The 12,854-nt window shown below is 35.8% G+C and overlaps 2 protein-coding genes across 2 annotated transcripts in view; one reads left to right on the forward strand and one right to left on the reverse strand.

Moving 5' to 3' along the window:
- The window catches only part of LOC132547674 (transmembrane protein 135-like), a 165,879-nt gene that overhangs the window by 42,150 nt on the left and 110,875 nt on the right, over positions 1–12,854 (forward strand). Inside the window, exon 5 of the mRNA XM_060211463.1 lies at positions 7,390–7,455. Coding sequence (XP_060067446.1) covers positions 7,390–7,455 — 66 coding nt within the window. The remainder of the gene's footprint in view (positions 1–7,389; positions 7,456–12,854) is intronic.
- LOC132547678 (uncharacterized) overlaps positions 8,340–12,854 on the reverse strand; it is a 37,904-nt gene continuing 33,389 nt past the window's right edge. The window contains exon 5 of the mRNA XM_060211468.1: positions 8,340–8,507. Coding sequence (XP_060067451.1) covers positions 8,340–8,507 — 168 coding nt within the window. The remainder of the gene's footprint in view (positions 8,508–12,854) is intronic.

The raw sequence follows: 12,854 nt of genomic DNA on the forward strand, positions 1-12,854 counted from the left end.
AGAGAGAATTTGCATCCGTTCCATTCTTTCAATTCCCTTGATTTTGTGATGGTGTATACAAATTGTTTGTTTTTAACCTGTTGAGATTTAACGAGGTAATAATTTGGGCATTTCAAATACCTGGCCAAGTGGATGTGGTTGTGCAGGTGTGCAGTGACACTATCCATTTGTCAAATGCTCATTAGGAACATGGCAACAAAATGTTGGTAGCTCCTGAAACCTAGTTTTTTTATGGGTTATACCACACAGTGTGAGGTATGCTGGCTACTGTTAGCAATTCTCTTATGTAAGCTACTGGGTGATGAGAGGAGGCTGAAGTCACATGATATTTGTAAAGTAGTTAGAGGGGGAGAAAATATTGTAGGTGGAATAGAATTGGGTGCAGGTAAGGGAGAAACTGGGAGAAGGAATGATAATATTGGAGTTGCAATTGAACCATGTGAAGAAAGATAGGAACTGGAAAAATAGGAAAATAGAAAGGGAGCAGTGGAATGGAGAGGGACAGGGATAAACAGGGAAAAGGGAATTAGGAAAATCAAATACAGAGAGGGGGGAAGGGTGATGTAGGTGGAGTGAAACAGGAGGCAGGGATAAGGTTAAACAGGGAGGAAGGAAGAGTGATGTAGGTAGATGGGAAACAGGAGGCAGGAACAAGGTTAAACAGGGAGGAAGGGTGATGTAGGTAGAGGGAAACAGGAGGCAGGGACAAGGTTAAACAGGGAGGAAGGGTGATGTAGGTAGATGGGAAACAGGAGAGGAGGCAGGGACAAGGTTAAACAAGGAGGAAGGGTGATGTAGGTAGATGGGAAACAGGAGGCAGGGACAAGGTTAAACACGGAGGAACGAAGAGTGATGTAGGTAGAGGGAAACATGAATGGAGGCAGGGACAAGGTTAAACCAGGGAAAAAAACCAGGTTTGGAGTAATATAGAAGAATGGAACCAATGGAAAAGAGGCAGGGCTAATTAGCCTCTGGACTTAGTAAGATGAGGGGGTATCAAGGAATCAGTGTGAATGTGGGATGTTGCTCCATGTATCTGGAAGTTCAGCTAAGTATAGGAGGATGGGAAACGGTAGCAAGAGGGCTTAAAAAAGGAAGTTAGGAAAGACAACAGGACAGGAATCGGCTGAGAAAGGAATTGATTTATTTGTTGGAAAAAAAGAGTTAGGGAAAGGCAGGAAAGTGTTAAACAGGACAAAAGGGAGATTTGTGGTGAAAATGGGAATGAAGAAATATAAGATGGAAAAAGGGAAGAAGGTGTAGAATCCACTGGAGAGAAAGACCACCATCTGTCAGTAACAATATTGACAATTCAAAATAACTATTTGTGTTTCAAGTCTGCAAATTTATTAGTGCTGGCCTTAACTCTTCTGTCCATTGTCAATTAACAAGGATTTTGCTGTACAATTTTGTAACTCTGTCACACTATCTTATGAAATATCATAGAACCTTCAGAAATGACAATGTCAATTTCAATCCACATGTTGATTATTGTTAATGGTTATATAGCTGATTCATAGTCAGATAGCTTCACATTTACTCCCGCTAAAATTCTTATAATCACTAATATTATCTACTTTCAAAATTATCTTCAGTGATAAAAAATTGTCAAGTCGTTGATTTTTTTTCTTCTTTAATTTAGATTGTCTTTTTCTCCTAATCTTAGTTTTTCACTGCAATTTGAATGGCTCCTGAACCGATTAAGATAAGGCTTTAAATATTATGAAACTTTCCCTGTGCAAGTACTCCAACATTGGACTTGTGGGAATATAGAAGGCGGGAGGCCTGCTTAGATAAAATATTGATTAGGGAAGCATGCCATTAAAACAGCCATAAAATCATAGTAAAATATAAATTTAGTCATATGGAATTTAACTGGAGTTAAAATGAAAATCATGGCTGACATTTACATCCTTCTGGAGGCCAGTGCTTGGCCTTCACTCTCGGAAACAGTAATGCTAGGCTCCAGTTATATTTAGATTTTTCCTTTTTCTTTCTTTTTAGATTTGAAATAATTCAAATTGAATTTGAAATAATTCAAATTGAATTTGAAATATGAATGAGTCTTTGTTGAAAATGGTTTTCCTTTATCCAAACCTTGCTTCTAAAAAGAATATAAAATGTGTTGTTCTGTACAAATTTCTTATACAGCAAGCCTTTAAATCATAAACAATTTTTTATCATTTCCTGTGCTTATAGAACAAGTGTGTGATGTGGTGGTGTATCTTAAACTGTGCATACATTTTTTCTCTTACTTCAACTGTTTCCTTTTAGATAGCTTCCTCTGAAACACTGATAAGCCCAGAGTCATACTCTTTGGTCAGCAACAGCAACATTTGGTCAGTAACATGCTATGTTGAATACATTTGGCCAATAACATTCTATGTTGTTGATATTTGGTCAGTAACATGGTATATTGATGATATTTGGTCAGTAACATGGTATGTTGTTGATATTTGGTCAGTAACATGGTATGTGAATGATATTTGGACAGTAACTTACTACGTGGATGATATTTGGTATCTGCTATGTTGATGATTATTTTACCAGCAGTAGGCTGGGATAAATGAGCATGAGCCTCTCTCAAGGTTAAATCAGTTATATTGTATCAGATGTGATAGTTTAGATGTGATTAAAATTTAACCAAGAGAAACATGATTATGATGTGTCAAACTAATATATGTAGATGTTATGGTGATTATTAGTATAGATATCAAGGTTCTCATCTTGAAGGATGATTTTATTGTCATCTATATATATAGATGTAGAGATACTTGTAAAGTAGGAGTTACATGTGTATTAGTGGCAGTACATGAGACAGGGGACAAAGATTTGCTGATAATTCCACTGTCATCCTCAACCTGCCTAGTCTCATTATAGGTATACAGATTTTTTCTGGCTGTGATGTAATATCTCTGTCATCGGTTTGCTGACAGCAGTCATGCAGTGTTAGTACCAATTAGTCATTAAGGCCTTGTTATGTAATGGTGTATACCGCTGTCCATTTTTAACATATTAAAATTCTCTTTTTTTCACTAGTGCAATTCATTTGAAACTTGCCAGGGTGATTCTGAGATGGTTCTTACCAAGTATTTTTATTTTTAGGGTTGGTTCAAAATCCACATTTTAGGCTCTTTATCTCCGACTGCTGCCATTTATCTGAAAAATGGTGGGGATGAAAGGAAGGGGACAAAGAATTCTTATTTTTGGCCGCTTACAAATTGTCCTATTTTTAGGTTGGTTGGAAATTTGATATAGCAACCATGGTTGCCATCTTTAAAAACACACTTTAAACCAGTTCTCCATCTCCACTGCTGCCATTAAAAGATAAAAGAAATAGTGTTAGAGAAACTAAATTGATGATTGTTTTGCTAAGGTAATATCTAACAGAGACTGGTTTTGATACATTCAGCCATCTGCTTAGTCATATGATTGTTAAGGCCCATGGACCTCTTGTTGTACATTCTCACATATATCTGATGTGTACATTATATTTATTGATCCAAACATTTTCTAATAACTAGTCAAATCCAGGCAGAGGTAGATAGAAAATTCTAGATATGTTTTAAAGTATGTTCTAAAGATGAAAAGCACCTAGCTATCTACCCTATAGAAACTAATTGTGTGTGACATACATAGAGCTTCAAGCTTTTAAATACTGACATATTGCATGTGTAGCCTGTACTTCAAATTTCACTAGACCTAATAGCAGTGAACCACGATCAACAGAAAATCTAGGAAGTTACAGTTCTTTGAATGTTTTTAAGTTTATCTAATCAACACTTAGTGCAGGTAGTGCTTAACAAACTTAAAAGGAATGTATGGAGTGTGTTATGGAATTATCTGTTACAGTGAGTTAGTGTCAGGTGTTGTGTAATGACTTGTGAGTGAGAGTTAGTGTCAGGTATTGTGTAATGACTTGTGAGTGAGAGTTAGTGTCAGGTATTGTGTAATGACTTGTGAGTAAGAGTTTGTGTCAGGTATTGTGTAATGACTTGTGAGTGAGAGTTAGTATTAGGTGATGTGTAATGACTTGTGAGTGAGAGTTTGTGTCAGGTATTGTGTAATGACTTGTGAGTGAGAGTTTGTGTCAGGTATTGTGTAATGACTTGTGAGTGAGAGTTAGTATCAGGTATTGTGTAATGACTTGTGAGTGAGAGTAAGTATCAGCTATTGTATAATGACTTGTGAGTGAGAGTTTGTGTCAGGTGATGTGTAATGACTTGTGAGTGAGAGTTTGTGTCAGGTATTGTGTAATGACTTGTGAGTGAGAGTTAGTATCAGGTATTGTGTAATGACTTGTGAGTGAGAGTTGTGTAATCTTGTGAGTGAGAGTAGTATGTGTAATGACTTGTGAGTGAGTGACTTGTGAGTGAGAGTTAGTATCAGGTATTGTGTAATGACTTGTGAGTGAGAGTTAGTATCAGGTATTGTGTAATGACTTGTGAGTAAGAGTTTGTGTCAGGTATTGTGTAATGACTTGTGAGTGAGAGTTAGTATCAGGTGATGTGTAATGACTTGTGAGTGAGAGTTAGTATCAGGTATTGTGTAATGACTTGTGAGTGAGAGTTAGTATCAGGTATTGTGTAATGACTTGTGAGTGAGAGTTAGTATCAGGTATTGTGTAATGACTTGTGAGTAAGAGAGTTGATGTGTAATCTTGTGAGTGAGAGTATTGTGTAATGACTTGTGAGTGAGAGTGAGTGATGTGATGACTTGTGAGTGAGAGTTAGTATCAGGTATTGTGTAATGACTTGTGAGTAAGAGTTTGTGTCAGGTATTGTGTAATGACTTGTGAGTGATAGTTAGTATCAGGTATTGTGTAATGACTTGTGAGTGAGAGTTAGTATCAGGTATTGTGTAATGACTTGTGAGTAAGAGTTTGTGTCAGGTATTGTGTAATGACTTGTGTGAGTGAGAGTTTGTGTCAGGTATTGTATAATGACTTGTGAGTGAGAGTTTGTGTCAGGTATTGTGTAATGACTTGTGAATGAGAGTTTGTGTCAGGTATTGTATAATGACCTGTTAGTGAGAGTTAGTGTGAGATATTGTATAATGACAAGAGGGTGAGAGTTTGTGTCAGGTATTGTGTAATGACTTGTGAGTGAGAGTTAGTGTCAGATATTGTATAATGACTTGTGACTTAGTAACAAAATGTGCTGGGCATGGTATTTGGCAGGTAGATGCATAGGATAATGCCCAACAAAGTTTACAAAAATAAATAACCTTGACCCATATTCAAGGTTACATTAGCCAAATTTGTTAAAACATTTATAAAACTGCTTTTGATGAACTTAGAGGCCTGAATCTCGATGTTTGTCTGGTAGGTTGTTAAGTCAATTAGATATGAATAAAAGAAAGAAAAAAACAAGAACAATGGAGCTGATATTTCTGCTAATGCAGACTACCCATATCAAAGGGCAACATTGAAACCATTAAAATCACTGGATTATGATTATCTCTGGAATTTGTGTACACATATTATTTGTGTTAGTGTATAAGTATAGAAATGGTGATAGCACTTTAACATTGACAAAATGTAAAGCTGTTCTGTCAATTACCATAAGATCTTTATAGATTATCAAGATAAGAAACAGTTCACTATTTGTAAATGTCAACATTTGCTATATAAGTTCACCATTTATAAATGTCTTAGAACAGTTGCTTGTAGTTGGTTGCCATCAGTGCTGAGCAGTCTGTGAAATGTTGCTGCTGAGCATGTCTTCCCTGATCTGACAATATAATCTCCAGGGCCAGGTCCGTTTGTGTCATGTCACTTTGGCATCTTATTATTTTTTGGGTGTATTTTTCTTTTGTGTCAGAAGTGTTATATGTGAGCCATGGTTTTTTATCTTTTACATAGTTTTGATAAAGGAAGAAATCTATAGGCCGCTGAGAGAAACATGGCTGCCAGCCTATTATCATTAATCAAGGGCAGATAATGAGGAGCTAGACCATGTGAGTTTCATCACTGCCAGTGCATTATGTTTGTTCCAATCTGATTGGATAATAGATTTGTGACAGGTGGCGCCACCTGTATTGGAATCTCCAGCATCCCTACCATTATGGGGACGGTTCTGTAACAGCTGGGCTACTGTATGGTACATATGAGGTGTCAAAAACAACCCAACGAACATATTTCTATGGCTTTGAAGTCACAATAGGTCACCCACTTGATCGTTCACTGGGACTGTGTGCAATCTCTCAAAAGGGCCAAACCATCTTGTATGGTCAGAAAGACAAATGTTCTCCATCTTTCAAATTTCTGAAATGAGCACATTTTAGAAAACTGAAATAGTTGAAATAGCTTGTTGTAGCAACTCAAAAAATTTAAATGCAATTTTTTTTCTATCAATGTTCCATTTTAAGAATTCATTGATGTATGTTTAACAGTAAGAAACATTTGCTCATGTTGATTTAAGGTTTTATGTCAGTGTTTGTTAGCTTAATATTTTACAGAAATGCACTTTATAAGTTTGTTCCTTTTTGCTTTTTGTATAGATAGACGGAACACAGTTTTTAGCCCTGTCTGATAACCTTGGTCGCCACCCAATTAACATTATGTAATCCACTCTGTTCTCAAGTTTCCTGTATTGTTTATGTTTCTGTCTCATACTTTGACATCCGTCTCATGTCAAGAAGGTTTATGCCATAAATCTTCATTGGGTAAAAGAGAGATGTTAGCAGAAATAAAAATAATGGCTAGAATCTAGTATAGAAACCTTGGCAAGCCTCGTTATGAATAAAAAGTTCCTGACATATACTTACTAATTTTTCCTCTGTCTGAATGGTTGTGTTTTCCTTGGCAAATTGGAAGCTGATGGTTGACTGTAAGTCTGTTGTTGCTTCAGTAAGTAGGAACTATTAGTGCTCAGTTCCCAAGTCCTGTGTCAAACTTACTAGAGTATCTTGTATAGAGATGTTCAGTAATCCCAGTAACACTGTTGTTGTGTATAAAAATATGTTCAGTAATCCCAGTAGCACTGTTGTTGTGTATAAAAATATGTTCAGTAATCCCAGTAACAGTGTTGTTGAGTATAAAAAAATGTTCAGTAATCCCAGTAGCACTGTTGTTGAGTATAAAAAGATGTTCAGTAATCCCAGTAGCACTGTTGTTGTGTATAAAAAGATGTTCAGTTATCCCAGTAACACTGTTGTTGAGTATAAAAAAATGTTCTATAATCCCAGTCACACTGTTGTTGATTATTAAATGGTGTTTCTTAATCCCAGTAACAGTGTTGTTGATTATTAAATGGTGTTTATTAATCCCAGCAACACTGTTGATGATTATTAAATGATGTTCAGTAATCCCAATCAATCTTATTACTATTTGTTTCTGAGTAGCTATTTTTACTGTATGTAGTAATTGTCATTGTTTATGTCACACAGGCTACAGAGACATTCTACCGAATGGCATTGTCCAGAGGATGGGTCGGTTCTCTTCCACATGGGGAGGTAAGTCTCCATAGAAACATAAACTTTCGATGATTTTATTTCAGCAGCATTGTTGTTGAAAAGTTTTGTAAAAGTTTTGGACGGTGAAGTTGATGTGTTAATTCTGTATAATATGGAAAAGTGCTGTAGTAGTTTTGAGCAGTAAAGTTGATGCGTTCATTCTGTAAGATATTGAAAAGTTCTGTTAAAGTTTTGAGCAGTAAATTTATGTGTTAATTCTGTAAAATATGTAGAAAACTTTTTAAAATGTTTTGTAGTTACACAGAATTGGTTAATTCTGACAATTAACGGTGATTTTTATAGCTGTAGGCTATCACTAAATACAAAACACTGACAATTAACGGTGATTTTTATGGCTGTAGACTATCACTAAATACAAAACACTGCTTACTATTGATTAGTTGATATTTGACTTTGATAAATGAGGTCACTTTTTCATGAACATCTGTAAAGAGTACAATGTGGAACTATCTGTTCTCTATGATGTTCTTCTGGACCAGACACAAGGACTCAGGATATTATACTGATCAGTGGGAGATAGATATACAACACTTTTCATCTTCTAGCTCATTAAGATGGAAAACATTTTGTCAAGGGGATTGGAAAGGACAAAATTCATTTACCTATAATGTTGTACGGTCTGATTCTGTACAGAAGACAAAACCTTGATTGTGTTATTGTGGTTAGCTTCTGTTTAACAAACTCCAGGATGATGTTTTTGACAGAGAAATTACTATGCCAGAGAATGTCCAAGGGACATTAAACATATTCTGGGAAGGTTAATTATGTAATTAGTTGAATTGTAATGCTTCTACACAAAATGTATATTTATATTTATGTAGCAAATAAGTTTATTAGCCCACTGACATCAGATGGTGAGCTATTCAAATCACTCTGCCTCTGTGGTCTGTCATCTGTCCGTCATCCGTCCAACGTCCGTAAACAATTATTGTTATCACCATTTCTTGAGAAGCACTGGACGGAATTTTCTCAAATTGCATATGTAGGGTGCCCTTGGTCCCTAGTTGAGCCCATTTGATTGTGGGACTGATCTAAAAAACAAAATGAGCGACAAGCAGCCATCTTGGATTTTTTAAATGAAATTTTGTTATCGCTATTTCTTGAAAAGAAAGGTATGGATCTGTAGGTTCCCCTTGGTCCCTTGTTGTGTCAATTTGCTAGTTCTACAAAGGAATGTTCAAATGTCTTATCATTAAGAGCAAAGACAGAGAAGAGAAAAGAAGGTTAAAGATCCAACTTTCAAAGAGCATGTAAAGATCAAACAATGATGGGTGCCAAGATCCCTCTGGGATCTCTTGTTTTCAGATATGTTAGCTTTGCCAACTTTTGGAACTGGCCTAAAAATTTAAATAAATACATACAGTCAAAGATAGTCAGATATGCAACATTAACATGCATGGAATAAACAAACCGTTCCCTTATATGAGCTGACAAAAATAGAGTATTCTTTTGTCGTGTAGTTACATGTGGCCACTGCAGTATGAACAAGAGATGCGAGCACATGTTTCAGGGTGATGTAACCACCTAACTTTGGCAATGCATTCATACTGGGATTATGGCAGATTTAAGCAAAATAAATCTTTATCATTCTTAGTTAAAAATGTAAAATATCTCAAATCGTAAAAATATGAAAACTGACACATCGTAATTTTAGCGGTATGAATGGAATTTTTAATGCAAAGTAGTTGAGAATGTTGTGTCTGTAACTCATTCTTATGCAAATTTTAAAAACATTTGATACCTGTTTTGCATAAAGTTGGTGTTATCAGTCTCTTGGTTGGCATGAGTTACGGTGTGTGTGTACACTTAGTATCCTATCTGCTGCTCGCCATTGTTCCATCTAAACGACTTTATGTAGTATTGTTCCTTAAACCTGTAAAGATATTCTCTATGATATCTAAATTTTCAGTTTGAGATGGCAAGTAATTGTACTCTGTGTTTGAGGACTGGCTCATGTCTGGGATATTTGTCACAGTTGTTGTCTGATTTTGGGGTAATTATGGAGTTTTAACAGTTGTTTCCAGGAGTCACATGACTTACATATCATTTTATCTCCTTTATTAAGATACTTCATGCCGTATTTTTTTCCCATTTTTTGTCGTTGGCTGGTGCAGGGCTCATGTGGAACTGGGATTATGTCCGAGTTAGATTCAGGATGGATGCAGTGTATGGTGTATGAATCATTTGAATTATGTTGTTTTCTGGTGACTGCAGGTTCCATATAGAAAGCATGCACGGATTTAAAAAATTTTATGTGATGCTTGTTTTAAACATTTTATGTAACAAATTTGAAAAAAGATAGAAATCTCTGTCACAGCTTGTACTTTGAAATTGAAACTTTGAATGCAGATGTTGAAATTATATGAATCATATAATTTTTATTCTTTATCAAGAGGATAGTAAATTTTCGGAACTAAAATAATTTAAAAAAATATTGAAATATCAAATATGCATATATTTTTACTTTAAATCCTTTACTTTTTCATATTCTTTCATCAAAATTTACACTGAAAAGTTTTACCAAGAAAATAAGCTTTTAAGCAAATTCAGTTTAAAAGATTAGTGAAGAGTTTCGTATACAACATTTGAAATCTATTTAAGTACTGAATCTGAATCCATACAAGGTCATTGAATTTGTAATATGTCTGGAACCTGTTTCTATTTGTCATGGTAGGCAGAGTGTAATTGTTTCAACCATTTCACCAAGGAAAAGACTTTTAATCTTCGAAAAAGCTTTCAGAAAGTGGATTGAGAACTCTGCAGATTTAGATTACAGGAAATCCAATGTGGTTTAAATGTTTTAGAAATAACACTATTCCATGAGGGCCTGTTTGGTAATCTATTGAAGAGTAACACAGATCACTCAGCCTTCCATACACCAGCAGCTTGCTTTGTCTTCATGGCATCTTTATTTGGTGTACTTTAGTGGATCTGCAGTGAGATTGGGGAGGCCTATTTCAAGATATCATATAGAATTTAACAGTGGAGTGTTTGTTGAGACAGTCCTATCGGACACTTTCATCGGAGGGACATGCATTCTCTCGATGATCTTTAGATGCGTTGACGATGATTAATGGTTGTTAGAGTGCTGGGGAGTCGCCTAGTGACACCAAGTCTGCCAAACAAGAAAAATGGACTACAAACTCAATGCAACAATGGAGAGCATCCACTGAAATCTCTTGGCCTGTTATGAAATGATAGGACGACTGTATCGATCTCCTATTTATTGTTCTGGTAATAAGTGTTTAGTAAGATAATAGAATCAGACGTGCCAACACTCGACCAGTGTGTTACCAAGGAATTCTGACAAATTCAAATTAATGTTTGCATAACAATTCATGACCAAATATATAACTCAGAAATTCATATTTTCCTCTATAAAATTATGTTTGATATTATTTGATTTTATTAGCATTGATAAAATGTCATATAGAATGGAAAAATCATCGGCATGGCTATAATAATTGGGATTTATCTGTGTTGATTCTGATAGGTTTTGGACAAAAGTTTCCATCCTGACAGTTGCATTTTGTTCAGTGTGACAATCGATTGCCACATTGGATGTAATAGTCTGGTTTTAATTAATGTGTTAAATCAGAATTATGTCTTGGTAGCTGTTATATAGCCTAAAAAACAATCCGCCATGCCTTATTGTTCCCTTGGAAACACAACAATGACTGGCATTGTGTGAATTATTCAGACACTCCCAATAACCAATACTGACAGCTGAGTCAGACAAAGAATAAGGATGAAACTCTCTTGTCAAATGATAAATTTGCACTTTAAGGACTTGCTGTCTGCCATGTGACAAAGAACAATTGCAATCACTTCTATTCTTCAGTTTTAAGATGGAAATGAGATTTTCAGGACAATTCTTCAGTGAAAATCAGATTGTTGGGTACATATTTGCTCATCACAGACTTCATCCTCGAATTTGCCTGTACTCATTTCTTTTTAAAAGGTGTTGACATACATTTCACAAAAAATGCATTGATTTTTATTTGTTTTTTTTCAACAGTTTTCATCCACCTCTGGACAATAAAAAAAACTATTTGTGTAAATCAAAATTATGGTTAAAAAGAGTTCATCGGATATGTTGGATTTCTTTATGACCTTGTGTTTTCTGATTAACTTAAAAGTGATTTAAACGATTAACTGTTAAGATTGTATTTTATTGTGCTGAAGAGTTGCTGCCCCTGACTATTAGTTATGTAATAGCCCCAGGGGACGGGAGATTTATGAGAGGATGGTATTGGGACGATACAATCTGCTTCTGGGTGATCTGACTCTCCCAGCTCATTGATCACAACACATTACGCCATGTTATATGTTACTAGAGTCACGTACATCAGCAGATCTGGTCGGAGATTTCCGTGTGATCTTGTCTGCGATTTGGAGGAATCTGATGAGTGCAGGGACATTAAGATCGTCTGGGAGGGTTACAAGATCATTGGTTACATGTTGTCTTGGTCTTCCCCCGTGGTGAGATCTACAATATATCTGCTATGTCGACCAATGCACTAATGGTCGCCTCAAGTTTACGGCCCAATTTTCACAGGTCTATTGTCGGACATGTCTATATATCATATCTATTTCTGACAAGCACCTCAGTTTTTGTGTTCATGGCCATATTTGTAGTTATCATTGTAGCCTTGAAATACATCATTCGTCACATGGAAGTAAATGGGTCGCAGGAAAGATTTTTTTAAGGTTGTGAGTTAAGATGATTTTTGTCGTAAATGATTTAGTATTGAAAATGGGATGTTATATCATATTTAAAGCATGTTTTCTTACATCATTCTGTCTTATTTTGCTTAGCAATGTGTTTTTGTACTTTTCTCTATCATGTCCTGTCACATCACATCCCATCCTGTTCCATTCAATTAACCTCTCTACACATTGAGTCATATTTACCCTGTAGTATCATAATATCATGTTCTGCACCTTATCTGATTCTGGTTTTCCTAGGAGAGGGGGCATTCTGGTCTTATAGACATACAAGGGCTGATTGATAAGTTGTGAACCTTGTATTGAAGAAGTTGAGCAGGCATGTCCTTTTTCAGCTCTACTATTCCTTGACTATTTAAAGCTGTTTACCTGAAGACTGGTCAGTTTATATGGAAGAGGTAGCATTCTAAAATACACAAGGCAGGTGACTTTTGCAAAATGGACCAAATAGCTGAAAGATTTGCAAGATTCAATATTTGATATCCATACTGATATGGTAATGGTGCCCCTTCATATGGTTACAGTGAAAAGGTGGGTGGTAGAATTTAAGCATGGCAGGCAGAGCCTTGGTTATGATGCTCGTCTTGGAAGGCATGTTACTGTTGCAACCTCAGAAATGGTCGATAAAGTCCATGATATTGTTATGGCTG

The sequence above is a fragment of the Ylistrum balloti genome, unplaced genomic scaffold, assembly GCF_031769215.1.
Source record: "Ylistrum balloti isolate Yb309-2 unplaced genomic scaffold, AGI_CSIRO_Ybal_v1 Utg369972, whole genome shotgun sequence".
In the NCBI taxonomy this organism is placed as follows: domain Eukaryota; kingdom Metazoa; phylum Mollusca; class Bivalvia; order Pectinida; family Pectinidae; genus Ylistrum; species Ylistrum balloti.